Source organism: Heptranchias perlo, chromosome 7 (genome assembly GCF_035084215.1).
Source record: "Heptranchias perlo isolate sHepPer1 chromosome 7, sHepPer1.hap1, whole genome shotgun sequence".
NCBI lineage: Eukaryota > Metazoa > Chordata > Chondrichthyes > Hexanchiformes > Hexanchidae > Heptranchias > Heptranchias perlo.
The window spans coordinates 57019672-57045749 of record NC_090331.1 but is presented as its reverse complement, the minus strand read 5'-3'; the positions used below and the strand labels follow the sequence as shown (position 1 = coordinate 57045749).

Below are 26078 nucleotides of genomic sequence, written 5' to 3'. Positions count from 1 at the left end.
ACCACCATACTATTTTTTTTAAATTCCAGATTTTATTTAATTAATTGAATTTAAATTCACCAGCTGCCGTGGCAGGATTTGAACTCATGACTCCAGTTTATTAGTCCAGGCCTCTGGATTACTAGTCCAGTAACATAACCACTATGCTACCATACCTTTGGAAATATATTGTTGTTCCTTCATCGCGGGGTCAAAATCCTGGAACTCCCTACCTAACAGCACTGTGGGAGAACCTTCACCACACGGATTGCAGCAGTTAAATAAGGCGGCTCATCACTACCTTCTCAAGGGCAATTAGGGATGGGCAACAAATGCTGGCTATGCCAGCGATGCCCACATCCCATGAACGAATAAAGAAAAAACATTGACCAGCCCCTACTTCTCTAAGCAATCTATAAACCAACAACCTCCTCCTGGATAAGCAACTTTAACACAGTCCCCCACTTCCCAAATGAGCAAACTTAACAGCATGTGGACCAACTTTCTGGTCAATTATCCCCTCTTGCTCCCTCCTCCTCCTCCTCCTCACCCTTTCCCCCTCCCTCTATTCTTTCCCTCCTCCCTCACCTTCCTGCCCTCTCATCATCTCCCTTCTCTCCCTCTTTCTTGATATGTGGGGCAAAAACTGGATTGGAGGGATTGGATGTCAAAACTCGACCTAAGTGGAAGTTAAAATAACCAAGAAAAACAAAGACAATTTAAAAGGGGAAGAAAAATTTAAGAGGCAGTGGAAGTATTTCTAATTTAAGTACTCCCCCGATGTCTATGTAGAAAAAATGTAGGAAGAAGTATATTTGCTACGTTTAAAAATAGCACTTCAAATTTCTTCTCAAACAGAGACCTGTCACTTGGGATCTCTTTTCCTTTACAGCTGTTCTGGTGACATCACTGATGTGGTGGAATTGCTGAGGTTAGAGCGGCTCCGGTCATTTTAACGGGGATTGGAACCAGCTGGGAGCCGATCCGGAGTTATCTAATCCCCGGGAAAATTCACCATCAGCAAATTAGTCAGAAAATATATAATTTATCATAGTTTGCTACAAATTGGGAATCTCTTCAGAAAGACCGTCTTGTTTGGCCTTCTTCTGTGCTGTAGGATTCCATGATTTTATAAGTGCAACGTTCATATTGATGCAGTAGGTATTGTTCTGCAGTTGAGGTTGGACGCACACGGTTGGGGAAAAGTGGAGGGAAACATTTCTCTACATCTGGCTATGTGATATCTGACCTGGCAGGGCTTGATACTGAGACCAAATTGGAAGATTGACCAATTCCTTAACACTAAAATCTTTTGTGTTTTTTGCAAAAATTCAGTGAAAAGTAATGATTTTTCAAATTTTATCAGAATTACCCTTTACCACTTATCAAAGCCATCTATTGTAGACTCGCCTTCCAATTAGACCAGTTATTTTATTTTGTTTTTACTACTTCAGCCTGAATATCTATTTTTTTCAATCGTTGTCCCATAAGACTTTCCACTGCCTAATTGCCTAAGGCAAAAAAAAACACTTCACTCTCACAGGTATCTACCCAGGCCTCAAACTCTTAATTACTTACACTGAAACAGGCTATAATGTTTAGAAGCAGTGTGTATTTATTACTCTGGGCTGTGGGACTTCCTGCATCTTAATGCACTTTTCCTGTTTAACTAACTGCTTCTGAATATATAAAAAATATGTAAATGTCATGTAGTCCAACAAAAGTTTATTTTTTGTCCAACTCCTTATCTTCAAATGGTTTATTTTCTGTAATACTGCTGTTAAGCAACAATGAGTCAGGTTTGAACAAACAAATCTGAACCAATTGTTATTGTAGTCAGAATCATGGCTATTTTTAGTCCTATGGGGACCATTATGATACAAAAGCCAATAATTTTGTTTGAAATGCAGCAAAACTATACATCTTGTTTTGTTGTGATTTAATTTATTTTGTTTTATTGATTTATTTTATTGGAAAATAAAATATTGTTGTATGAAATATAGCCAATGGCTCCAATTCAGTTTTTGCAGCTCCACTGAACTGAAATTTCCTTTTTATATCCAGAGTGTCATTATATCTAAAAAAACAAATTTTTCTTTTCCATGGAAAGAAAAGTTACAAAAGTGTTTTTACATGTGGAAACAATATTTTAAGTGATCTGCCAAAGCTCCTGGAATAGCAACCAATGAATTTTGAGAACCTAAAGCTGGAGATTACTGTTGCTAGTATTAATGTTTGTGTGACATTGTATGACATTCCTCTGTTCACTATTTTGATGGAGGTGTTAATTAGGTATTTTAAACCAGTTAATGTCTCTGTTAAAACAGCAGACAAAGGTTTGCACACAAAAGCCTTAAGTGCTCATACATTAACACCCAGAGTAATTTCTGATCTCTAGCCCATAAATGAAGATAAAGTAGCAGCAGCTGATACTGGTGGTCTGCAGGCTGTTAGGTTTTCCTCCTTCTGTGACTTGTTGTAATAACAGCTTCACTCCCAATTACTGAAAATGTTCTGTCACAATGGTTCTCTGATCTGGGGAAATCCAGTTTGATTTGTTCAAATGAAATATAGCAAAAGGCAACATCAAGTGCAGCAGTAATTCATATTTTGTGAACATCACTATTTGTCTCATCCTCGTGTACAAATCCCTCCATGCGCTCGCCCCTCACTATCACTGTAACCTCCTCCAGCCCTACAACCCTCCAAGAATGCTGCATTCCAACAATTCTTGTCCATCCCCCACTTCTGCTGTCAGAGGTGCCGTCTTTTGGATGAGATTTTAAATTGAGGCCCCATCTACCCTCTCAGGTAGACATAAAGGATGCCTTGGCATTATTGAAAGAAGATCAGTGGAATTTGCCTAGTGTCGTGGCCAACATTTATCCCTCAACCAACATCGCTAAAACATATTATCTCTTCATTTACCTCAATTGCTATTTGTGGGACTTTGCTGTGTGCCAGTTGGCTGCTACATTTGCTTACATTACAACAGTGATTACACTTCAAAAAAAAGTACTTAATTGACTGCGAAGTGCTTTGGGCCATCTTGAGGTTGTTAAAAACACTATATAAATGCAAGTCCTTCCTGCCTTCCTTCCTTGAAGAAAATGGAGATGTTCTTTATTCTGTTATGTATTTCATTGTATTCAATGGTCTGGAAATTGTTCTGAGCAGCAAACCAACAGTGCTCGCCGCTCATTAGATTTAAACTCACAGACTAAATATCTGTGGGCTTTTCAGCACCAACTTCCTTCAATGGTGAGCTTAAACAAGTCCAGTGTTCTTTCCCAGGCTTCTCTGAGCCCTCTGTCCCCTTAATCAATCAGTTTGAAGCATCATTGACAAGCCACGCTGTGAGAACCAGGAAGTGAAACTCATTTAGAAACCACGCAAACTAAGAACCAGGAAGTGGCAGATAAGATTAGTGAATGTACTATTGAATCAGATCAAGAAAGCAAAATAAAGAGAAGGTAAGGTTAAAGAGACAGAGAGAAAAAGATAAAAAATTAAAATGTTAAATTTTTTTATTCAAATTTTTTTTACTGTCCAAAAATTATTAAAATCAGGAGTAATGAGACTCCATGTTTTTAAAAATTTTCAGCGCCAGAGAGGTTGTTTGGCAGTCATTAATACTTACCACACAGTTAAAAGTAGTTTAGATCTGATATAACTCAACGTACCTTTTTTCTGATGAGATTAGTTAGTTTCCAGTTGGGCAGCAAGTCGGTGCTGGTCCATTGATTGCAGCCGCGAGGTCCCTTTAACGCGAGGCTGTCAGGAAGAGCAAGTTCCGGATTTCTGCGTTTGACTGCGCATATGCGGTCACCAGAACTTGCTCTTCCATTTGGCCATTAATAACGGTGAGCACTGTTAGGCTCACCATTATATTACGAGCAATTCCCAGCCCAATATGTGCATTAAACAAAGTGAAGCAAAATCACTGTTTAACTTCGTTCTCAGTGCAAAATGTGATTTTGGGTTGACTTGAATTTTGCAATCTGAAGCCTACTGGGGTAAATTTTCACCTCTTACCATCTGGGCAGTAATCTGGCAGAACGGATCACATGCCTGATTTTTATTCTATTGAAGATGAAAATTACCCCCTCGTCTTTCTGACTTACCTGAGAATGGGATAGTTGAATTTAGAAGCCATCTTGAATTTATTGGATCCCCACCCCCAAAGAATTCAGGAATTTGCTTTGGGATTTTCTAAAGATTCATCTGTTTGTGATTGTACGCAAGCTGCAAGCTGTTAGAATCAGATAATTTAGAATTTGAATAATTGGCTTGAGATGGTAAAGCTGTTGTGCATAAAATAATTTCTTTCAATGTTCTGTTTATTCACTTTCTTTGAACATTGTGACAAGAAGTGGTCCTGTCGCCTTCCAGCTGCATGCTCAATTCTCCCACAACTTCCTGTTTAAATCTCTTGAATCCAGGTTTTTCCCTAGTCACAGCACAGAGGCCACTTTAGGCAAAATCACCAATCAAATCCTCCTGTGTCTCTGGTGCTTTATCCCTCCTTGTCCTCTTTGTAGCATTCAGCAAGGTCAATCATGCCACCTTTGTTCACTATTCCTCCATGGTCCATCTTCGTAGGAGTGCCCTTGCACGGTTGCTTCCTACTTGTCCCAATGCAGCCAGCACACCTTCAGCAATGGTTTCTTATATATAATTAGCTATCAATAGTTTGTTTCCAGATTGACATTTACTGTTCTATTTCCTTTAAACTAATGATTTGATTACAAACACTACTTCAATTAAAGTGAATGGTGTAACAAAAGCCAGTTTAGATTCTGCAAATGTTTTCTTATGCAAAGCTTGACCAAACATAAATTAAAACAAATACAATGCCAATTGTTCATTACTTAGCTCCCAATGAAAACCAGCGATTTAAAATGAATTAGAACACCAGTGTTCTTTCAGAACGTTGAGTAATGTAATGAGCAAGTGTCTTGTTTCTGGCAGAAATGCGCCTACAATGAGTGTTATTGTGGAGCTTAGAATTCTGGGAACAATAAACGCAAAATGATAATATGGTCTTATTGAGGGTGCAAAGCCTTGCATTTATGAATAGTAATCTTTGTTGTACTTAACAAACGAGAATTTCAATTTGTGGAAACCATGAATGATAATGACTTACCATCCATGCCATTTCCTAACAGTATTTATTGGTGCTTACCACACTGCTTCAATAAGCAAACCTGTGCCTTCTAATGAAGTGAAACTTAGCCTCATGCATGGAGTGAATGTGATGTAGCATGTCTTGGGGCTAACAATTTACCCTTTTATTGGTGGATTTTGCAGAAACAGTGCTAGTTGCCCGATGTATACTCTGATCTCTCCAATAGGCAGAAAAACTCAAGGCAGACAGATTCAGGCTGATTTACAACTTGTTTATTGTAAGAAAGAAATGTACACAGAAGCAATTTAAATCAGCAGATAAACAGCAATAGAGCATTTACCTTTCGCCAGTACATTGCACTGTCTTCTGAGTCCAATATAGAAGTTTAAAAGCTGCAGTTCACCCAAGCTGTGAGAAGCAGCACCCAGGAGATTTGTGTCCCATTTCGGGGTGGCTGGCAACACTAAGCATAGGACATGGCAGGCCAGATTAAACTGTATGTTTGACACCCCTGTCCTAGAGTCTCCAGGAACTGAAGATTAATCTCCTGGCCACTGCTGTGAGCAACCCAGGAGAAAAATCATTGGGCAATTAAAATAATTGTGTTTTAATTATTTTTTTTGAACACTTTCATTTATTAGTTATTAAAATATTGGAGGTAGGGAAAAATTACTGTTTCACTGAATGGGGCAGTTGGAGGCGGGAGGTCATCTGATGAAACCTTAAGGAATACGTCCAACTAGAGTTGGCAACCCTACTAAGCCTGCATCCACCGACACCCCTATCCCCCACCGGCAGCAGTGCTCAGGAGATTCATGTCCCATTCCCCGACAATCTGGGAGGGCTGGCAACCCTAAGGGTACTGTGCCTTCAGAGATTGGATGGCTATCAAGAAAGAAGGCAAGAAAGAACTTGCATTAACATAGCACCCTTCACATTCTCAGGATGTCCCAAAGCACTTCACAGCCAATTAAGTACTTTTGAAGTGTAGTCACTGTTGTAATGTAGGAGAGATTGGACATGGATGCTAGTTTCACAGGGAGAGTTTTGTTTGTTTGGCTGGGAGTTGGGATTCTGAAGGTTCATGGTTCATCCAACATAAATGAGAGAGTACTCAGTTGCTGCGGTCAGTTTCAGGGGAGGATGAAACTTAAATGAAATTATTTACTTCAGCGTATCTTTACCAATAAGCGACGGCATTATACCTTAAAAACCTGCTAATGCAATCGCTGCTGCTGTGTGGGACGCCAGGCGAGTAGATGATAGGCAAGGTTTGACATTGAAAACTCTAATCACAGCACCACTTATCGGTATAACTAGTACAAAAGGGGAGAGGGGGAACAGAGAGGATGCTGTTCAATGGACTGCCTCTTTGCCTAGTAAATTTTCTCAGTGTGGTGGTGGGTGGGTGGGAGGGGTGGTGCTATTGACTGCAAAATTCTTCCAATAGGGAAGGGGGACATGAGGTCAGGTGAGTTCAGTCAAAGGGAAGAGTGGGGGTTAAGATACAAGAGGTCACCAGTGGGTGGTGGGGAAAAGGTTGGGACATGGGAAAGCCAGTTAGCAGGGTTGGGGGTGCTTAGGAGAGGGAATTCAGGTCAATGGGGGAGAGGAGGATCGAGGAGCAGGAAAACCAGTCATCGGGGGATGGGGTATCGAGGAACAGAAATTCAGGTCAGCATGGGGGAGGGGGGTGTGTGGGGGGTGCGGGGCATGCGGGCAGTGAAGGCATGGGAAAGCCAGCAAGTAAGGGAGGGTTTAGTTGAGGGGAGGATTGCTGTGAATGGAAAATTGAGCCAACAAGAGAGGAACATGGGATGCTTAGAATGGGACCACTGCCGAATGCCGTTTAGAATGGGCGGTGTAGGATAGGAGGTTGAAGTCATGGAGAGGAGGATGGGTCCAGAAAGGACTGGTAGCTAAGAGAGTGGAGTGGCAGCTTTCCCATGGGGCATGCAGGAAGTCTGACATGGAAGTGGGAGTGTTGGGAGCCCCGGTATTCCCATTCAGTTTTCTATTTGACATTTCTTCTGTGTGGATTGCCATTTCAAAAGTCTCTTGGGGGAGGTGAATGCGAAAAAATCCATTTAAAAGGACATGTGAATTTGGTGTTTTTTAAATGGTACAGAGCATCAGGAGCTGCTGGGTCACTCCACAAATAACTCCTGACTATTAGCAGTTTATGATCTAGTTCACATCAAACTTTTTGTGTAGGTCAGGCAGTTTGAGATAATGTTGAGGCCTCAGGAATACTGGTCACTAATGGGTACCAGCCTATTCAAAAAAAAACTCGGTAAAAGTAAATAATCCAAAATGTCAGTGCCAAAAGTAGCGGAACAATATTGGGAAAAGAAGCTTCTGTTTAAGGGGATTGGAAAGCGGGGCAGTGAAGTCCTTGAGTTTTAGTTTTCTATTGCTTTTATGCAAAATTAGTTAAAAAAATTTATGTCACAGCTCATAAATACAAAGGTCAATAAGGATTCTCAAAACACTATGCAATTTTGAATGTCTGGTTGATAAAGGGGCAGACCACAGGAGCCTGCCATGTAATGTTAAGTGGAGTTCCAATCAAGTTAATGGCCCAGAATTTACTGTAGCCGGTCAACGAATGGCGCCCGCCATTAGTTAAACTTGTCCTTGCCCATTTAATCTCCATGATATTTTGCGCTGCAAGTGGCTGGAAGTGCATGATGGAAATGGTGCAGCGCCCGCAACAGGGCATCTGAGACCTGAGCGAACAGGGCAAGCAACTGTGTGTCTCCTTAACCAATCAGATTGAACCAAACAGCGCAAGGCCTGAACAAGGAAGTGTAAGTTAGAATGGTGGATTCAATGTCAAATCACGTACAGAAGGCAAAATAAAGAGAAGGATAAAAAGATTGGATTAAGAGAGAGAGAAAAAAGAGACAGAAAGTAAAATAAAAATAATTTTAATTTAAAAAAATTCTCCAACAACAATTAAAACCTGAAGGAAAGAGAGTCCACACTTGTAATTTTCAGTGCCAGAGAGGTTGACTGGCAGTAATTAACACTTATCACGTCGTAGGGTACTTGGACTGAAACAGCCAAGCCCTAACTTTCTGTGGCGAGTTTAATATGTATCTATCATGCAAATAGAGGAACTTCACTCTGTTCAATGCATTTCAATGGTGAGTCAGGTGGCGAAGTGCTGTTTTTGAGAAGCTTATGGCGGAGCGGTGCACCTGGGACAGTAACTTTCAGATTTTCACATTTAACTGCGCATCTGCCCTCGCCTGAAGTTGCTGTGCCGTTCGCCTCACCGTTATTTTGACAGCAAATTCTGGGCCATTGTGTCACTTAATGTTGCACTTATAGCACCACCTACAAGCTGATTATCATTAGAATTCTGGGAAACTGATATCAGATTGTTTGGCCATTTATACCACAAGCTTCCTGATTTTGTAACTGATCACTTTCATACTGGGCTTGAAAAATTGAGGGAATTTCTAACTAAATGCAATGTGAACAAAATTTAGCATGAGTCAGTGATAGTAAACTCATAAGTACATGTGTGGAGGTTGGCATACGCTTGGTCGATTCCCCTTCCATTGGACACCATTTCCACCTCCTATGCCACCAACACACTGCGGCTGCAGTATGTACAATTACCAAGGTTACTTCGACAGCACCTCCCTCCCCTGCGATTTCTACCACTGAGAAGAACAAGACCAGCAATGTTATGGCAACATCATCATCTCCAAGTTCTCCAAGTCACACACCATCCTAACTCATCATTGCTGGGTGAATATTCTGAAATTCCCTATCTAACACCATGATGGGAACGCCATTATGGGAACACCATCACCCCAAGGATAACAATAGTTCAAGGTCCACATGGTTCAGTTGCCAGTCTTCCTTGAATGCAAACAGTCATGCAGGGTTGTTCAAGTTGGCTTCCTTATTTTAGCACATGTTTTTCTTCAGTTATTCTATCTCTCCAACTGCTTTCAGGGCTTTCTCATCCTTCTCAGCTGTTCTTATACAGCACTGGGCCTCTTCGTGACCCAGGCACTTCATCCTCAAGGATCGATGTTACATTTTCCCCCACTATATTCTTCTCCAGTTTGGTTGATGTCTATGTTACACATGTCCCTTTTCTCCCTCCCACTCTCTTTTTGTCCTCTGTCTCCCTTATCTCTCTGACTCTGACTCTACCTCTCCCTCTTCCCCCACCCCCTTCTCTCCCCTTCTGCCTCTGCTCTCCCACTTCCCCTCTCTCTTCATCCTCCAAGCTGAATTAATGAGACTGTTGAAATGAGCACTGAAGCAGGGTGAGGCTCAGTAATCTGTCTGAACCAGTTGCCCAAGTCATCAGCTATCACTGTTTAATTAAAAGTATTCAAAAAATCAACAAAAATAATTAGGAAAAAAGTAGAATATTTAAATTATTTCCATTTTTAACTGATTCTAAAATGAGCTTTAATGAAGAGACTCCTACCTTCATTTGTGTAAACATCCAGTTACAGTGTACAGAATTTTTTTTTAAACTTTGTTTGAAAACTTTGTTTTTCTCTGTAATAGGCACATGAAGGTGGTGTTAGAGATTTGCTGCATGAAGCTGACAAAACAGCAGAGGCCAATAAAAACCAGAGCCAATTGTATGATGAGATGGGAAAAACTCTGGGGGATAACTGGACAGCTCTCAACCAACTGCTTGAAAATCGCAAGAGACTCCTAAAAATGGCCTCCGAGTTCTTCGATCAAGCTTTAGAGGTCGGTAATCAACAAAGGAAAAGTGATTTCAAAATTTATCAGCGGTTTTACTTGATCTTGGAATTAAAATATACAGTTAGATTAATGTAAACTTTTGCACTGTGTAGTGATCTCTTAATTGACATGGAAGTCTTAAAGTTGATTCTATACTAAAAAAAAAAATCTTTTTAGTTTGCTATAAAAATTGATGGAGCTGAAGATTTTCTGAACAGTGCCCAGACATTTGAGGACATTGAATCCTTGAAGCAACTTCTTTATCACCATCAACATCTTAAGAAAGGCAAGTTGTTGTATTAAATGTATCCTGAGTTTTTGTAACTGGGAAGGAGAATGGGAAGAAGGCATCTGCAGACTTTTAGCCTGACTTACTGAGATCATGGCCTGTGACTTCCTTTTTATAATCAAGTTTGGACAGTGTACTAGACACAGTTGAGTAAAACAAAATATTATTAAGTGTACATTTACGCTGTGATATTGGTGTAAAGTGGTTTTGTTCCACACCAACACTACAGTTATAGTGAAATTGCAGTCTGAATCCAGATTCAGGGCCCATCCTAACACCAAAGCAAAGCAGAGACTCCTTGAAGAAGGGAGTCTCACTTCATTTCACTTCAGAATCAATTTGGGCCTTCACACCCAATTTTCACTACACAACTTTATTGCTTTTCTTGTATTCTATAATACTTCCACTCTATCTTGACCTTTTAGTTTGTCTAACTTCAGTAAATGTGGCAATGACCCTTCCAATTTCCTGTCTTTCCACTTGTTCAACTTCTCTTTGAGAAAGGTATCAATAATTCAGGCTGGCACTGAGAGACATAATCAATTGGCTTTGACTGATTGTGTGAACTAGAGTTGACATTTTTTATCCTACATTGGCCTGAGCACACAGAAAAAACTAATAAGTGTGTCCAGGAAAAAATGTATTCAGTGATGTGGGCAGTAGTTCAGCAGTAGGACTAAAATTCTAATTTCACTGTAATTTGATTGCAGCTTTTGGGTGGGTGGGGTGCAGCTATGGATTTTCCAATTACAGGGAAAGTACAGCCGATCTAACTGTTGTCCCAGGTGAAGGAAGGTTAGATGAGGTGAGAATCGATAGAAGAGAGGAATAAGATTTCCACCTGTCTGGTTTTGGAAAGGCTGTGCAAGAATTTCTAAACTGTAAGTAGGCAGTCTGTTTTAATGTAGAAGTCCATTTTTTTTCCACTGTGAATTCCATCTTTTAATGATGTGAAGACACCAGTTATCGATTAACATTCATCAGCAGCAAGCCAAGCATCAGGTCTTTATCTATGATGACACCCTGCTCCTGTCTTGCCATCTTCAGTACTGGGCTTGAGAAAAAGGTGACAACCAGGAGAGACTGAGTCGCATAGTAGCAGATCATTGGACTTGGAAACAGAGAGTCACAAGTTCAAATTCCAACATTGATTGCATTAGTTCAAATTGGACATATCTTACTCATTCTCATTCAGCAGATGGAGTGTTTCATGGTAATGGAGCATTCTAGTTTTGAGGAGTGGGGCTGGGGGAAATGGATGCCTAGCCCCATCACAGAAATATATGTCTGTTGGGCACTTACAGCGCACACTGTCAATGGTAGTGGATAATGTGATTGAGTCCATCTCACACTCTGAGCTGAAAGAGAAGCAGTGGATACTTTAAGGGCAAAATAGGAAAAAGATGGAAGTAAATTATTTGATAGAATAGAATAAGTGTTATTAGAAAATGAGGAAAAGTTGGCCAGAAGGATGTATACGAAGCATATATTAAGGCTTACTTGAAATATTCTCCAAGCAATCATCAAATGAAAGTGACGTCTTTAAGAAAATGTATAAAATATTTACTATATTGTGTGCAAGATGAACTGTGACTTGATTCTGAGCAATTTATTTTGTTGTAGTCCTTTTAACAAACTCAATGGCTCTTCTAAACAAAAGTCAAGAACTCCTCAATGTTATCAAAGAGTTCAAAGCATCTGGACCTAAAATGCATTCCGAGTTAATTCATGGGGCTCATAGCAGCTGCATGAAAATTGAGAGTCTGTTGGAACTACTACAGGACAGGAGGAGACAGTTGGAGGAGCAATCCCATCGTCAGCGGCTGGATCTGGAGCAGATTCTGCAGATCTATCAGTGGGACCAGCAGGTAGATACGGTAAGAGCCAAATCTATATTATCATCAGCACACTACAAATATGACCTTGAAATAATAAGATACTTGCCCAAATACAGAGTTGTTTTTCAGAAAATAATGAATTGGGTATACATATGTAATTTAAAACTGTTTGGTTTTGAGGGATGCACAATACTGTCAAAATAAAGACTATGATCGAGAGTAGCCTTCAGATGTATATAGTACATGGGGATATATAAGAATGGGCAATAAATGCTGGCCTTGCCAGTGATGTCCACGTCCTGAGAATTAATTTTTTTTAATAATCCACTTAATGTGAACTATTATAACATTAGTGGGAACTGGATTGAAATTCAGCCACACTGATAAGAATGAACGTCATAAGACTAGGGCTACAAATTGGGCCGCGTAGGTTTTGTAGGTGCTACGCGACCTCCTAAGGACTCAAAATGGCGTCCGGAATGCGCGCACGCTTCTAGCGTTACGTGTGCCAGATGCCATCTTGATAAAGGTGTTCGTTCACTCGCAGATAATGAACGTCGGCAGCATGTAAAGTAGGGAGAATATGCATTAGATCAGTGTGCAATACTAATTTAAAGGGACAGATACGATTTTGGAACTCAATGCTCCAGCCAACGCACTGTTTTAACCTCGCACAGCTGAACAGGTCGTAAACAGCATGGAGGCAACCCCCCCCCACCCCCCATCCCCAACAACGCTATTTAACGGGATCATGCAGGAATTACAATTAGAGCCAGGACTTGAAGTTAGGAAACGCTTCTATATGCAAAGGATGGTATAAGTTTGAAACCCTCTTCCGCAAATGGCAGTTGATGCTAGCTCAATAGTTAATTTTAAATCTGAGATTGATAGATTTTTGTTAACCAAAGGTATTAAGGGATATGAGGCTACGGCGAGTATATGGAGTTAGGTCACAGATCAACCATGATGTCATCGAATGGCAGAACAGGCTCGAGGGGCTAAATGGCCTACTCCAGTTCCTATCTGCCTACGTTCCTATAATAAAATTTCAACACTCTACAGAGAGTGGCTAGCTGACAGGCAACAGCAAGGGCACTGGTAGAATGGCAGTGGTGGGACAGGAAAGCTGTCACCCTGAGAGAGGACAGCAGGTTCATGTTTCATGAAGCCACTGCAACTTGCTGCTTCTTGTTATGCACCACCTTGGCCTGCAAGAAAGCGGGATGTGTGTCAGTGAGTGGTCCTGCAAGATGTTTGGGTGATGTGCCTGTCATGATTGAGTAGCTGCCAGTGTCTGTGACCTGTGAGTTATGGCTATGCAGCTTGCAACAGTGGTAATGTGTGAGGGTGAGAGGAAGCATCTGATTGGAAGAGTTGAGTACTGATTGAAAGAGTTTGTTGGTATGTGGGTGATGGGGTTATAGTGCGTGGAGCAGTGGATGCGGCTAGTGGTGCACTTGGCAGGAGATGCCACTTGACAGTTGACCTCAATCACCTTGACCACTCGTGTCAAAGCATTGAACTTCTCCCTACGCTGCATCCATGTTCGCGGTGCTATGTGCCCGGCATTAACTTCATCCCCTACTGCCTCCCACTGCGTCAGGAGCATATGTCTAGAGGGCCTCTTGCCCCCCCCCCCCCCGCAGATATAGGATGCCTCTCCTTCTGTCCACCTCTTGCACCAAGTACATCAGCAGAGAACCTTGGTGCATGCTCTCTCGCAGGCCTGGTACAAACTCAGATAGGCAGATTAGTGAGGTCTGGCGTGCAGATTGGAGGATGTGGGATTCAGTAGTGCACAACTTTTATTCATTGTTTTAACATAACTCAGCAGTTTGTAAACATAGGGATGGGACCTGCATGTGTGTTTTACGTGTATGATGTCTGATCTCCGTTCAGACTTTGTGCAGACCCGTATCTTATATTTTGCAAATAAGAGGTGCAGGGTGCCTTTAAGTGGTGTTAACCACTCACACGATATCTCACGTGCTGCCTGCATCGCAACTACTGGGCACGGGTTAATCGTGCACTGCGACGCCCGTGCCCAGATCCAGGGTTTATCGAATTTAACCCCCTTATTGTCAGCAGTGACAGGAAACTTCCATTCTAACATCTTGTTCAATTTCAATTCAGTTCCCAAAATTTATGCCCCCTTCAAAAAAAAAATTATAATATCCTAATCTAACTTTAGTTTGTAGCTGAGAAAATACATAATTCACTTTCAGGCTTTCATTAATTTAGAATTACTATTGTTCGGTATTAATTTACCATCTGCCAACTATCAATGTAAACTATTATTGTCCCTTTATGCAGCCTTGAGCAATAAAGGAAATTGTAAAGTTAATTAGAATTCAATCATAATAAGAAATTTTAATTGTGTTTTGTTGTATGATAATTTTTCAGGTCATTCAGTTAAATTATTTCTTATGTAAATTGAAGCTTTAATTTACAATTGTTATCAGCTGCATACAGTTAATATTTTTATTCCAATGAATTTTCATTAATAATCACTCATATAGCTGCAGAAGATACACATAATGCAATGGTTTGGCAGCTTTGTTTGGTACATAAATGTTTCTATACTCATGTCCAGAAATGCATTGTTTATTAAAAATAAAAATAGCTCAACATAAATTGTCTGTACAATATTATATAATAAATGACTTTGAGAAGCCAAATAAAATAAATCAATTTTCTCCTGTATATTTGATGAAGGTGATACAGTGGTTCCAGCACCATGGTGAGACTTATTTACAGAATGAACAACTAGGCTCATCCCTGACTGAAAATGAACAGCTGCTGCAGGAGCACCAAGAGTTTGGCTGTAAAGCCAAGGTAAATGCATTCTCTCCCAGGTTTTTTGATGAGGCTGCGCTGGGGGCACAGGAGGCTTGCACTGCTCCATGGCACATGCCTCAGTACAGTATTCATTGGAGGCGTATTGGGGGTCCGTCCTTGCTGCCCCTAAAATTCTGATGCATTATGCCAGACCAGGCTGTTTGCCTTTAGAAGCTGGAGCAAAGCAGACTCCAGAAGACACATTGCAATCGAATATAGCTTCAAAACTGTTCCAGCTAACCTTTTGCAAAGATTATTCCTTGTTTGTTTTGCAATTTCTGGTTTGTTGGCATTGCAACATTGCCTGTTGCTTTAGATTGGATCTTTATTTATTCAATTTTACCTCTGGACCCCACCATTCAAAATATAGGCTGTCCTGCCTGCTCCTTGGACATTAACAGCACAGGAACAGGGGAGGACATTTCGCCCCTCGAACCTGTTCTGCCGTTCAATTAGATCATGGATAATCGGTACCCCAGCTCCATTTACCCACCTTTGCTCCATATCCCAAGATACCCTTACCTAACAAAAATCTATTGATCTCAGTCTTGAAAATTTCAATTGACCCAGCATCCACAGCCTTTTGGGGGAAGAGTGTTCCAGATTTCCACTACTCTTTGTGTGAAAAAGTACTTTCTGATTTCACTCCTAAATAGCCTAGCTGTAATTTTAAGATTATGCCCTATTGTTCTCAATACCCCCACCAAAGGAAACCGTTTCTATGCACCTACGCTATCAAAACCGTTTTTCATTTTAAATACCTCAATTGGATCACCCCTCAACCTTCTAAACTCAAGGGAATACAAACCAAGTTTACGCAACCTGTCCTTATAATTTAAACCTTTAAGCCCTGGTATCATTCTGGTGAATCTGTGCTGCATCTCTATTTCATACTTAAGCGTCATTTATGATGAACTGGAGATTTTGGGAGTTATTAGAGAATTCCTGCATGGCTTTGGAAAAAAGATGTCCTACCTTACCAACCTGATTGAGTTTTTTGAGGAAATGATCAATTAGTAGATGATAGGAGTTCAGTAATGTTATATAGCTTGATTTTCAGAAAACCTTCAATAAAATACCACGTTGACCACTATTGGAAAAGATTCTATAATATGGAATTGGTGATCAAATACTATGCTGCATAGCAAACTAATTGGAAACTTGTAGGCAGAGGGCAAGAGTATGGGGCCAGGTCACAAATGGGGCCCACAAGACTCTATGTTGGGACCATTATTGTTTATAATCTGAATTAATGATTTGGATGAGGATATTAATGGAACCATCCAAAAATGTGCAGAGTTTGGAATGTAGTTCAAATAAATAGGTCACAGACTGATTTGGAGAAGTTAAGGGAATGAGCCCATGTATGGAAGATATCCTTCAATGTGGACAAGTGCATTGTTGTGCATTTGGGTCTGGAAAATTCCAGGCATGTGTCATGAAGCAGGAGCACTTGCTAAAGGTACAAAACAGAAAGGGGACCTAAGGGGCATAATGGATAAATTATTCAAGATCCACAAGCAGTGTGAAGAGATTGTTGCCAAAGCCTATTTACTTGGGCTGTACAGTGTCCAGTTTTGGTTCCCATGCATGGCTGGGGATATTCAGGTCTTATGCTCCTGGCATATTGACGGCGCTAGCATATTTTGCTGGGTGCAAAGGTGTATTTACATCTTACATTACATTGCAAATCCCAAAATAGAACCATAATATTTAATATTGGTGAGAACTAGCCCCACAATTTAAAGGTTTTTAATTATGTTGACAGCTGGTACTGCAGATCTTCAAAAGGTAAGCATATTTCTTCAAAGTTACTGGAAAATACGTTTTACTTTGCATAGTCACTGAAATCTTTATAAATGAGCTTTTCACAGCTTTGTTATAACCATCTTCAGAAAAATATTGAACTTTTGAAAATCCTTTCTAAGGCAATCTTTTAGGATGGTACACAAGATCTCTTAGAATACTGTAAATATTATATAACTTTCAAAATATTCACACTTTTATATGCCCTCTGGTCTGTACTACAGTATAGAAAAATATCAGTTGGTTATATGGCTGTTCAAATGTGTTGCCGCAGAAGTCCTCCTAGTAAGAAATAATAGAACCGTAAACATTTTATTGCAGGAATTCACCTCTGCTGCTGAAAGATTAAAAGCTGAGGCCGATGAGATTCTGCTTACGGAAGACTTTACAGATAAAGAACAGATGGCATTTCAAAATCAGAAACTGAAGCTGTTATGTGAGGAGTTCTGGCTCCTCATGAAGGAACGAGCAATATTGCTCCAAGAGGCCCATGAATTTTTTAACAGTGCAAATAAGGTCAGCTCTTGAACCACATCTATATTGACATTTTACTGCCAATTATTTCATATGTATACTGAAATTCACATTCTTCTGTAGAGTGTATCTTTTCTTAACCTGTGTTTTTCAAGGGTTGACCTTGATCTGTTTTTCTCTCTTCGGAATTGAAAGGGGGAAAAAGTAATAAGGGAAATAAAATTACTTCACAAATGCAATTAGCTTTTTAGACATGATTAATGAAGCATTTCTGAGAGGGCTGAGAGACTGTGGGCACTATAGGCTAGTACATTGTTCCTTTCACCTCTGTGGAAAAATATCATAAATTTCCGTGGAACCCGGAGAGGGGTCAGAGGTATGGTGGGCTGAGACGTCGGGCCGCTACTTTAGCCTCATCACGACTTCATCCTAAATTGGGGGAACGGGATCATTAGAATAATAGTGGAGTGTGACCTATTCCTGTAGAGATGCAACAGAGGCACATGCCTCACTGTGCCGCCTAAAACGCAGATCAGCTGGGTGCTGCTCCAAGAAGGGGAGCCTTAGGCGCTTATTGAACCAAAGGTTGAACTCAGCAATTTTTCTTATTTCTCGCATGAAACATTTACCTTTTGCAGATTTTCATCTTTGGGCCTTTTGTAGGGTCATAAAGGAATCCACGCCTGCAGGCATGCGACCCACTGGGCAGAAGAGTGGCGCAACATCCCGGCTGTAGTGCTGAAGACTTGTGCTTCAGAACTAGCCGCGCCTCTAGCAGGACAAAACAAATTTGGCCAATTAACGCCCCATCAGTCTACTCTCAATCATCAGCAAAGTGATGGAAGGTGTCGTCGACAGTGCTATCAAACGGCACTTACTCACCAATAACCTGCTCACTGATGCTCAGTTTGGGTTCCGCCAGGACCACTCGGCTTCAGACCTCATTACAGCCTTGGTCCAAACATGGACAAAAGAGCTGAATTCCAGAGGTGAGGTGAAAGTGACTGCCCTTGACATCAAGGCAGCATTTGACCGAGTTGGCACCAAGGAGCCCCAGTAAAATTGAAGTCAATGGGAATCAGGGGAAAAACTCTCCAGTGGCTGGAGTCATACCTAGCACAAAGGAAGATGGTAGTGGTTGTTGGAGGCCAATCATCTCAGCCCCAAGACATCGCTGCAGGAGTTCCTCAAGGCAGTGTCCTAGGCCCAACCATCTTCAGCTGCTTCATCAATGACCTTCCCTCCATCATAAGGTCAGAAATGGGGATGTTCGCTGATGATTGCACAGTGTTCAGTTCCATTCACAACCCCTCAGATAATGAAGCAGTACGAGCCCACATGCAGCAAGACCTGGACAACATCCAGGCTTGGGCTCATAAGTGGCAAGTAACATTCGCGCCAGACAAATGCCAGGCAATGACCATCTCCAACAAGAGAGAGTCTAACCACCTCCCCTTAACATTCAACGGCATTACCATCGCCGAATCCCCCACCATCAACATCCTGGGGGTCACCATTGACCAGAAACTTAACTGGACCAGCCATATAAATACTGTGGCTACAAGAGCAGGTCAGAGGCTGGGTATTCTGCGGCGAGTGACTCACCTCCTGACCCCCCACAGCCTTTCCACCATCTACAAGGCACAAGTCAGGAGTGTGATGGAATACTCTCCACTTGCTTGGATGAGTGCAGCTCCAACAACACTCAAGAAGCTCGACACCATCCAGGACAAAGCAGCCCGCTTGATTGGCACCCCATCCACCACCCTAAACATTCACTCCCTTCACCACCGGCACACCGTGGCTGCAGTATGTATCATCCACAGGATGCACTGCAGCAACTCGCCAAGGCTTCTTCGACAGCACCTCCCAAACCCGCGACCTCTACCACCTAGAAGGACAAGAGCAGCAGGCACATGGGAACAACACCACCTGCACGTTCCCTCCAAGTCACACACCATCCCGACTTGGAAATATATCGCCGTTCCTTCATCGTCACTGGGTCAAAATGCTGGAACTCCCTACCTAACAGCACTGTGGCAGAACCTTCACCACATGGACTGCAGCGGTTCAAGAAGGCAGCTCACCACCACCTTCTCAAGGGCAATTAAGGATGGGCAATAAATGCTGGCCTCACCAGCGACGCCCCATCCCATGAACAAATAAAAAAAAATGGGTGGGATTCCTATGCCTTATTGGTTGCAATTTAAAACTTAAGTTACATGGGATGGAAACCCTTTGGATTCCCTGGCGGATCTGGGTCCCATACCAAATTCTGAACCCCTCATTACAACTCCGCCCCCCACCACTCCCCCAAGCTGGCTGGAATTTCTCGGCTTATCTCTTAGCCCTCTGCAAACCTTACATGAAATGAGTTTGGGCAGTCTCAATCCAGTTTCAAATGGATATGGATCCAGAACAGAAAATTGCATACATTGGTATCAATTAGCACTAAGTAGGTAGACTCATGCACGAAGAGCCACACGAATGGCTGGTGCAGGAAATATTAATGTTCAACTTGAGCGATAGTTATGTTGGAGTTAAGGAACATTGGGGCCTGTGTTATATCTGAGTTTGGAATGCTTCATTCTTGATACCGGGTTCCAAAAGTGGAGAAAATTTCATTATTTCCCAAAAATAGAATTCCATAACCATGAAAAATACAATAAATGTAGTATTTCCATGCAAGTATATTGTAGTAACTGTCTTACAAAGCGAATAAGCCTAAGGTTGGATAGGCAGGGCTTTTGTTATGCATATATATCCCGTGATTATTAACAGAAAGTTAAATTTACTGTTGTACAACTTTCTGCACAATATATAAATTGTTAGATTATTTTGTGACTAAGTGAAAAATAGGATTTTGTTTCTCTACTGCCATCTTGTGGATTTTCATTATAGGTGGTATTCATTTGACAGATATGTGTATCGTGGTTTGCAATAATGTAATAATGCACTCAAAATCACTTCTGACTTTGAGCAATGAGTGATTTTAAAATCCAAAAATGAATCATTAACACAGACCTTCAAATTGGAGGGAAATGTTCTGAGCATAAAGTCTCAGTGAGGTGCTGAAGGGACAAGGTGTAGCCAAATTTGCTTGTCCTTCAGGTCTTTATACATTTTGCGTTGTAACAAACCATTTATTCTGTTTAATACAAATATATCAGTAAACAAATCAGATGAGATAATCCATATTGGAAAATTTAGGTCATATTTCAGAAATAAGGGTGTAACCTTTGAACTGAGAGTGATTTGGAAGGTCTGTTAATACTCAAATATTAATTGCTGTACAGTTAGACTGGAGGACCTAACTTGCAAGATCACAAGATACTTGCAGATGAGAAAGGCCAGTTGGCCCATCATATTTCATCCATCCAGGAAGAGCCTACAGACCTTCCATTGTTGCATCTACTTGTGTCTTAACTAATTCGAGGGTTCTCTCCTCTACCACCCTATCTGGAAGTCAATTCCAAATGTTGATTGCTCTCTGCATCAGTTCAAAAGTTACCTTTTTACTAGTTTCAACCGATATCCCCTTGTCTCCTACTCCCGCAGTTTAATTTAAAGTAGTATTTCAGATTAACCTTTTTCATACAATTTACTATTTTATGTATCACTACAAGCTCACCTTCCAGTCACCTCCTTTCCAGGCTGGAAAGCTCAAGTCTCTCCACTGGGGGTGATAAGAAAATCTTTGAGCAAAATGGCCAAAGCAAATCAGCAGCCCGTTTTACCAATTTCACCCCATGTGATTTTTCTTTTTCTTTTGTTTACTCTCATTAAAGTATGTCCATGCTGAAGCATAGAACAGTTCTTTACTTTTGCCTCCAAGGATCAACGCCTCCAGGTGTACTGCAACCAGGTGCAAAGTAAAATTCGTTCTACTTTGCCCAGACAATGTACTTTAACCCTGTCCTCCAGAACTATCTACTGTATTACTGTAGCACTTGTATTTCTCATACCAACTATCTTTATAGCCCAACTGAGTGAAACACCCAAATTAAGGGTCACCTTCTGCTGTAGATTTGTCCCCGGTAGAAATGTCACAGACTCATTTCCTTTTAATCACAACGGGCCAGAAATCGCGCAGAGCCCCTGCAAATTAAATTAACGAAAATACTTACTGTGGGCTCTGTTGCATTGAATTGCTTGATTTTGAACTTTAAAAAAAAAAGTGTTATCAACCCAGCCTCTGAGCAGCGTGAGTAGACGCACATGGAACAGTTAGTGAGAGTAAAAGACACGCCTGCAAAATCTGTAAGGAAGAGAACGTCCACAGTTTAAGGCTGCATTGCTCAAGCAGGCAAGCAGACTTCATTCAATTAAAGTTAGTATTCTGGATATCATTGTAAATAAAAAAAATTATAAAAAGCCAAAGAATTAAATTAAAGAGACAGAAGGGAAAAATAAAAAAAAGGTTAATTTTTTAATTTAATTTTTTTTAATGACCAAAACCTGTTAAAATATGGAGCAATATGAGACTCCACATTTTTTTAATTTAATTTTTAGTTGTTTGGCAGTAATGAAGACTAATCATACTTTTAAAACTTAGTTTAGACCTGGTATTTTTAAGCACACTTGTTTGGTGGCATAATTAGTTACTTTCCAACTGGGCAGATGAGCAAGTTTGCGATTTTTCAATGATTTCTGCGATTGCAGCATGCGATGGCCCTTTAGTTCAAAGCTGTCAAATCACCAGCGAACCAATAGGAGCAAGTTCTCGATTTCCGCATTTTAGTGCACATGTGCAAACATGGGAACTTGCTCCTTCAGTTTGTCATTAAAAATGGAGAGCGCTGTTGAGCTCCTCCGTTATTTCGGGAGCGAATTCTGGCCCAACGTGAAGAAACAATTTAAGGGTGAAATTCAACTTTGGCAATAGCGCAAAACAGCCAATAACAAATCGGCAGCCGAGTTCCACCCTACCCGATTTTCTTTTCAGCCTCACTGTTACATCCACTATATTTTCTAGTCGTAGTTTCCTGTATTTATATAATTACATTTGACTAATGTGTCAAATTTCTCAAACTCGAAATATTATTAAAAACTTGCATAAATCCCAAATCATTAGGGCTTTTTTGTTGCAGTAAATGCTACCGTGGGGCAGGGCAGTTCATGTGCTGTATTCATTCTTCACCACTTAAACCACCCACGTTTAAATCAGGCAATCATTTAAATCGGGCAAATAGCACAAATCATCTGGTATTACCATTATTGTCAATTACAAAGTTGCTTGCTTGCAGTGTGTTATGTGTGCCGGGTATTTCAGGCAGAAACATGTGTTCAGTGAGTAGTTTGCACCCTGTTGAGGAGTAATTACCTATTATGCTTAATCACCTCTAAGTGATTTGGGTTAATACTGAAGATGTTTGAAGAAATTGTGAACATAATGATTGACAAATATGTGAACAGGGGCAGCTTTCAAGCCTCAGTTAGATTTTTTAATTAGTTGCTAATAGAGGATTTCACCTGCTAAGGTGATATCCCAAAGCCACGTTCACTTTTGGTACTTCCTGAATATTGTGTTAAGACTTTTTAGCTTAATGTTCGGTATTTTTAGGCAGCATAAGAAACAAAAGTGAGCAAATGATTCATCTATAGTACTGTATAAGGTTATAGGCAAACAACATAGATTCATATAAACCATATAACAGGCAAATCGCATTAGCACTAACGTGCCTGTTCTAAGTGGTGGGGACTGTATTGGATAGTACATTGTTATTAAATATAATAATGTATACTTTCAAAGTATTTTGTTGTTTTGTTCTTGAAGTTCTGAATTGCTTTTGCATGGTATACTATGGATTATGCTACATACTACTTTACCTAAATAACTACTTTGGAAAAATTAAAGTCTTAAATTAGCCACTACCCAGCTAACTGAGTATGTAGCACATTTATGATGTGTTCTTCCTGACGTTTCTGATTAATTATTCTGAAAAAACCTGCCATGTATGATATGCACATGCTTACAGAACTAATTAAATAATTTTATGTATTATCCTTCAAAGCTCATTCTCAACCCTTGTGATTTTAGCTAGTTTAATCAAAATCGAGTTAGGAAAGTCATACAAACCACATAATGGAAAGAGGAACAGCATTTTTCCTAAGTCACAATTATTTTAACTAATAAAATAGAAAATACAGGACTCTTAATTAAAACTGGAAGTCAAAAGTTGCTGGAACTGTTAGGTAGCCCAGAGGAAAAGACAGAGCCCAGAAAGTCCTATTCTGCTGGAAGTGAGGTGGGTGGCACTTCTGCCCTGCCATCTGCCCCTGCAATGGCCCTTCCCCAAAGTCCAGAGACAATGTTATTTACATAATAGAGGAGGCGCAGCTCTATTTATTGCACTGCACGGGTGCCCACCCTGCTGGGGTACAGTAATTCCAAATTGACACCTTGCAGCACTGTCGGGAGCCACAGGCTGGTTTGGCCAATTAGGCTGAAAATCAAATTTTCTGTAGCTGATGGCTCCAGGAATGAATTAAACAGTACAAATTAATCAAGTCATATCAAGTTTTTCAATGGTTTCTATCCAGTGATGAAGCTTAGGCTGCAATATTCCCCCATTAAAGTAAATGTTTTAGATTGCCCATAAGCACTATGGATGAAATCTGCTTTCATCCATCCACTGTAAACCTAAGGACCATTGCAATTGTCTCCACAATATCAGTTTCTTCTTAAGAAACAATCAGGCTTCCTCTACCAGTGCACTAAAATCTAATGTCGATGAGGAAACTTGAAGAGGAATTCATTAAGTGGAGATAGAAACTAAAAGGACTGACAGAAAAAAATTGAGAATAATGTCACAGCACCAACATACTTCTACAATACAAATCCAAACAACAGCTGGATTATGTTCTCTTATGTGTGCACACCCATCTTCATTTGACATAAAAAGAAAGAACTTGTATTTATATAATGTCTTTAGTACCAATGTACCTGAGATACGAGGAAAACTAAAAATAAATCAAGGGGAGGAACTTACTAGATTTGATATAAGTATAAAAAAAATGGTGATGGAGAAAATAATGAGACTGAAGATTGACAAATCTCCAGGACCTGATGATTTCCACCCAGGGTATTAAAAGAAGTAGGTGGGGAAATTGCAGACGCTTTAGTCGTGATCTTCCAAAACTCGCTTGATTTGAAAATTGCCAATGTCACTCCATTATTTAAGAAGGGTGGGAGAGACAAAACAAGAAACTATGGACCTATTAGTCTAAGGTCTGTTGTGGGGAAGTTGCTTAAATCTGTTATTAGGGACAGAGCACTAAGACCAATATGAGCTGATCAGAGTGAGCCAACATGGATTTGTAAAGGGTAAGTCATGTCTAACCAACCTCGTGATTTTTTTGAGGCAGTTACTAATGTGGTAGATAAGGGATTGTTATTTATATGGACTTCCAAAGATTCCACACAAGAGACTGGTAGCAAAAATAAAAAAGCGTGGAATTGGAGGCAACCTGTTGACATGGGTAGGGAATTGATTCGGACGTTGGAGTCAGAGAGCAGGGATAATGGGTATGTACTCCAATTGGAAGGATTTAACTAGTGGAGTCCACCAAGGATCTGTACTGGGGCCTCAGCTTTTCACTATATTTATCAATGACTTGGATGAAGGAATAGAGAGCTGTATATCTAAGTTTGCTGATGACGCTAAGTTAGGTGGCACAGTAAATAGTGTAGATGGGAGCAGAAAGTTGTAAAGGACATTGATAGATTAAGTGAGTGGCCAAAACTGTGGCAGATGGAGTTCAATGTGGGTAAGTGTGAGGTCATCCACTTTGGACCTAAGAAAAATAGAACAGAGTATTTTCTAAACAGTGAGAAGCTAGGAACTGTGGAGGAGCAGAGAGATTTAGGGTTTTGTGTGCAGAAATCACTAAAAGTTAGTGGACAGGTACAAAAACTAATGTAAAAAGATAATAGAATGCTAGACTTTATCTCAAGGGGGTGAAATACAAAAGGGTGGAAGTTATGCTACAGTTGTATAATGCTCTGGTTAGACCGCATCCGGAGTACTGCATTCAGTTCTGGGCACAGCACCTCAGGAAGGATATATTGGTCTTGGAGTGGGTGCAGCCCAGATTCACCAGAATGGTACCTGGGCTAAACGGGTTAAATTATGAGGACAAGTAAGACTAGACTTGTATTCCCTTGAGCATAGAAGATTAAAGGGTGATCTAATTCAGGTGTTTAAGATGATTAAAGGGTTTGATAGGGGAGATAGAGCGAAACTATTTCTTCTGGTGGAAGAGTCCAGATCAAGAGGGCATAACCGTACAATTAGAGCTAGGCCATGCAGGGATGATGTCAGGAAGCACTTCTTCACACAAAGGGTAGTGGAAATCTGGATCCCCCTCCCCCAAAAAGATGTTGCGACTAGGTCAATTGAAAATTTCAAATTGAGATTGCTGGATTTTTGATAGGTAAGGGTATTAAGTGTTACAGAACCAAGGCGGGTAAATGGAGTTGAGATACAGATTAGTCACAATCTAATTGAATGGCAGAACAGGCTCGAGGGGCTGAACGACCTACTCCCATTTCTTTGTTGCTTCTTATGTTATCCTAACTATCCTAACACGCACCGTCCTCCCATCACCCCTGTGCTAGCTGGCCAATAGTAGCTCCCAGTCCTACAATGCCTCAAATTTAAAATTCTCATCCTTGTGTTCAAATCACTTCAGAGCCTCACCTCCAGCCCTACAACCCTTTGAGAACTCTACGTTCCTCCAATTCTGGCCTCTTGTGCATCCCTGATTTCCGTTGCTCCACCACTGGTGGCTGTACCTTCAGCTGTCTAGACCCTAAGCACTGGAATTCCCTCCCTAAACCTTTCTGCCTCTACTCCTTTAAGATGTTTCTTAAGACCTACCTCTTTCACCAACCTTTTGGTCACCTGTCCTAATATCTCCTTATGTGGATTGGTGTTAAATTTTGTCTGATAACGCTCCTGTGAAGCACCTTGGGATGTTTTACTACGTGTTCTAT

General features: G+C 40.7%; 1 protein-coding gene across 2 annotated transcripts in view; it reads left to right on the top strand.

The window, feature by feature from the left end:
* Positions 1-26078, top strand: part of ccdc141 (coiled-coil domain containing 141) — a 142329-nt gene that overhangs the window by 10528 nt on the left and 105723 nt on the right. For both annotated transcript variants that reach the window (XM_067987652.1, XM_067987651.1), the window contains exons 3-7: positions 9650-9841; positions 10013-10121; positions 11748-12001; positions 14678-14797; positions 16928-17122. In XM_067987652.1, coding sequence (XP_067843753.1) covers positions 9650-9841; positions 10013-10121; positions 11748-12001; positions 14678-14797; positions 16928-17122 — 870 coding nt within the window. The remainder of the gene's footprint in view (positions 1-9649; positions 9842-10012; positions 10122-11747; positions 12002-14677; positions 14798-16927; positions 17123-26078) is intronic.